The sequence below is a fragment of the Asparagus officinalis genome, chromosome 8, assembly GCF_001876935.1.
Source record: "Asparagus officinalis chromosome 8, Aspof.V1, whole genome shotgun sequence".
Taxonomy (NCBI): Eukaryota; Viridiplantae; Streptophyta; class Magnoliopsida; order Asparagales; family Asparagaceae; genus Asparagus; species Asparagus officinalis.
Genome location: NC_033801.1, coordinates 16,993,302 through 16,997,787, shown reverse-complemented (window position 1 = coordinate 16,997,787; position 4,486 = coordinate 16,993,302). Strand labels below are relative to the sequence as shown.

General features: G+C 34.1%; 1 protein-coding gene across 1 annotated transcript in view; it reads left to right on the top strand.

Annotated features, from left to right (window-relative positions):
- LOC109820932 (MATH domain-containing protein At5g43560-like) overlaps window positions 1-4,486 on the top strand; it is an 11,029-nt gene that overhangs the window by 1,981 nt on the left and 4,562 nt on the right. Inside the window, exons 2-3 of the mRNA XM_020387129.1 lie at window positions 1,857-1,969; window positions 3,523-3,646. Coding sequence (XP_020242718.1) covers window positions 1,857-1,969; window positions 3,523-3,646 — 237 coding nt within the window. The remainder of the gene's footprint in view (window positions 1-1,856; window positions 1,970-3,522; window positions 3,647-4,486) is intronic.

Here is a 4,486-nt window from a genome sequence, read left to right as displayed (position 1 = left end):
CTGGAATGCATCCCACACATTAGCAACTCCCTTCCAACATCTTGATCAGGTTTGAAAATTTTTAGATGTCGGGTTCCACAGTCTAGATCTGGAACCATATTTATGTGACAACGAAGAGGCAATAACGCATGAGGGTTGTGCCAAGATTTTCCACCACTAACGTGCAAACATTGCTTTGTTCATATCCCGAAGGTTTAACACACCAAGGCCTCCCTCGTCCTTTGAGTAACAAACCTATTCCCAACAAACTAGGTTGTATCCTCCCTTGTCCGCCTATTTTTTTTCCAGAGGAACTTTCTTCTAATGTTCTTGTGTCAACCCAACATAGCATCTCAAAGTAGGAAAGGAAGTATAACGGTGTAGCTGATAAAGATGCATTCAATAAACTTATTCTCCCTCCTAAAGATAGAAGTTTCCCTTTCCACCCTTCAAGTTTTTTCTCAATCCTCTCGATCATGGGAATCCAATCAAGTTTTCTCAATCTGCCAGATCTGATGGGAATTCTCAAGTATGTTAGTGAAAATTCTTTACAGGGACAACCTAAAATTTTCTCGATCAACATTGTGTTGATATTTGTATCTCGTAATAGTAATATTCGTTTACTTATGTTGAATAAGGATTTTGTAGCAAATACTAAATAGAAGGCCTCTGGGATTTGAACTGTAAAAGGCAGTTCTCATGATTAAAACTAACAACACAGAGAAAATCCATGACTGGATTTCTCCATTAGTGACAAAACTAATCATCATGTATTGTTCAATAATTCTGAAGTCTGATGATCCATTTCTCAACAAGTTAAAAAATTGGTCATTTTTTAAAAGATCAATAATTGATGCCTAACCGATCAAAAGAATAATTAAGGGATAGAGGGCTCGGTTGGTTCTAGATGTCTATATAAAATTATGGAAATAAATTTAGTTTTTAGTCACCGCTGAATCTAGTGGTATGGCATTGAAAGTAAAGAGAAAGTGGTAGATTGAAAAGGAAACAAAGTGGAAAAGATGACGTGGTTTCTCTAGTTCAAGTTAAGAGTTGGGGATCATCTCCCTACAATTGAACTGAAACGCAGTAAGAGAAATTCAACTTAAAATTTTGAAACAAGCTTAATTTTCTTAGGCACTTTCAAGTTTTATAAATTTTGTTTAATACAAATTTTCTCAAGTTGTTTATGTAAATTGTACTATTAGTTCAAATATCAAATGATTTTAATGATTAATGTAACATAAGTTGCATCATTGTATATTTTCATTAGAACCTAATATAATATTTATCAATTATAAAAAAACACATTAAAAAATTATAAGCTGATTTTTTACTTTTTTTAATTTTTATAATTTTCCAAATTAGTTTAATCTTTTTATCATTGTAAATACCTGAAACTGATACCTGATGATCCATAGTTGCTTTGGTGGTATATGGGAAGGGCGTGGTACTGGTATTATTGTCAAGATTTCAAACGTTCGGTCAGATAGCCCCCATTTACTTAATTTGTCATATACTGATTGATATTTGAAACCTTTGACAAGGTAGCCGCATATTTATTGCTATCATCTTATGAATGACTTCTTGTCTTATCGTCGGATTCCCTTTTATTTCTTTATTGTAGTGTTAGATATAAACATGGGATTTTTGGCTTCTCTAGCTCAGCACCCTTTCTGTTGATTATCATTGTTTCTGATTACTGTTGTTTCTTGTTACTGTTTTCTTCTTCTTTTAAGTAAAAACTTCTATGATCCTGTTAGTATCTTTCATGTTTTGCTTAAATTCCTTAGCATTCATACATGAGTTCAAGGTGTCTTTTAGACTTGGTTTCTTACTCTTAAAGGCGAAATTTCATCTATCATGTATAAATGTAGGATGGTTGTTCTGGCAATGGAGTTAACAGAGATTATATTCTTCGTGATGAAAGACGCCTTACAGAGCTTGGGCGCAGGACTCTGGAAATCTTTATTTTAGCCCATATATTCAGGTAATGCACATAGCTTCTTGCAATATTGTTCCTAAGTGAACTTCAGCATCCTTACTTTACCATATCCACATCTACGTTTGATTGAACGTGTCACAGAGGTTAATCAGTTAAATTTCTTCTTCCCCAATAGAGTCTTTCGTGTTTGGTGACGTATTCTGGTCGCTAAACTGTGATTGAAGAATGATAACAGAAAATCAAAATCAATAATTTTATAGATCCATAACTTTAAACTGGATAGTACTATTTCACTCTATATTTTATAGATACATAACTTTAAACTGGTTGGTGCTATTTCACTCATTCTATAGTTTAACTATAGAGTTTTCTTGCCCATGCATATAAACCAAATTTTAGCTGAATAGACTATTTCACCCAAATAAGTTTTGATCTGATTTTTTGTGCATAAGTACCAAATTTAGGCAATGTTAAGCTTCCTGTCCATGCATTAAGCATCTGCAAAACGAATAACTAAAATAAGCAAGATCCTTAGTTTTATGGTTGAGAATGTTTCAAGTCAACAGAATTACGAGTTTTTTAAGTGTCTCTTTCATGATTTGAGATTTAGATTTTCAGCTTTCATGCCACAAACCTACAGATCTAAGCAACTAACTGTTTTTGGCAGTTCATTTTGCGGCTATTTGATGTATGAGTAAGGAAAAAAAAATTGCATAAGAAACATCAAATCATCCATTTTTTCCCAATGATTTCGAAAAGATAGATTCCTACTTCAATGTAATGGGCCTTCAACATGCCTTCAAAATAGACACCCATCATTGATTACAATGAGAGCAGTCTGGGATTCATGTCATATTTACTCATCCACATGATTTAAAGCAAATAGAGGATAAGGATAGGTACATGAGCTTTCCCAAATCAGCTGGTTCTCTCTCTTATTCTCTCCTCTGTATGTATGTTAATATTGATATTAATATATCTGTATGCGTATACGTACAGATATGGCCAAGAACAATGAAATGAAAATAACTGTCTCCTTTTACCATTCTGGATGTTTCCTCGCCTTATTTTATTTGGATCCATATTCTTTGGGTCTGTGTTTGAGGGGATTGACCTGATCCATATTCTGTGGATACTGCTCGACAGATGTCTGAGATATATGATCTGTAGCTTTATGAGATACTAACTTATTCTTGAAGATTGATTTGAAGTATTGGTGCTTCACATACCATTAACTTCCTACAGATTTCAACACATGCATATGTATGATATATACATGTATAGATACATCTACGTGTGCATACATACATACATACATACATACATAGTTGCAGTTAGAAAACTGTTTATAATCTAACTAAATCAAATTATTGTTTTCATCAGCTATCAAATTCTTAGAGGCATGCTCCCCGTTGTGTGATTCTTGATTGTTTTGGCTCATATTTCATGATGACATATATGTCGTGATGACATTCGTTCTGCTTCTTGAATTTTGATCTAAAAATGAAATGGGACTTCCATGATGTATAGATTTTCATAATCTGTATTTCCCTCGTTTTGTTCGATAATTTTGTTTCCAACGTATTTGTCTTGTGCAGTGGAATTGAAATAGCCTACCAGGAAGCTGTTGCGCTAAAGAGACAGGAGGAACTTATTCGTGAGGAGGAGGAAGCAGAGCTTGCTGAAAATGAGAAGAGGGAAAAGAGAGCAAAGAAAAAGCAGGTGACTTGCAATCCTTCAATTTAAATTTTTGTTTGATTGTTGATTTGTCTCTGTGAGGATCTATACATGATGGTTATACCTGTAGTCCTTCATAGTCTGTTTGCTTGAATATTAGTTACCGAGACACCTTCATGATGGTTATACCTTGCTTTTGTGCTCCAGTAGAAAGCAACGATTTGTTGATCATTATCTTTCATGCACAGGATGCAAATTAATTGCTTGAAATGAAGGTTACTAATGTACTTTGTCTGCCCTAGGTGGTCCCTCAAACTGCTTTATTATGGTTTTTCGCCTGATGCTCAGAATCCTATATTTTGTATATTTCATTGGGCTAAAAAGACCATTTACTCATGAAAAAAGGAAACAAAAAGTAATTGATCATGTAAATCATTTGCAAAATTGATAGTAAAGGAGCAACATGTTTAATAACTATTAAAAGCAATAATTTGCTTGTAATAAATTAAGTGCAAGCAACTGGTTGGGGTTTCATTAGTGGGGTGTTTGATGATCAAGCTAGCACAGTCGAGGCAAGTGTGCATCAATAACTTTCCATTTTAATAGTTTAGAAAGCATATTGGGTTTAGTTTTCTGTAGGTTCATCTTGTTCTTTCTCAGTATGTTCTTCCACTTGTGCTTGGTACGGTAAAATTAGAGTAGCTCTTTGTTTGCATGACAATAAATTCTCCTGGATTTGTCTACCAATCAACTTACTCACATGAGCTTTTAACAAGGGAACTTTTCCCCGCTAATAATGTCTTTGGCTGGGATTTCGACATTAGCTCAGAAAGATGTTATTTGATAGCTTACCCATTTTGATGGAAAAGGAGCACATATCTATCT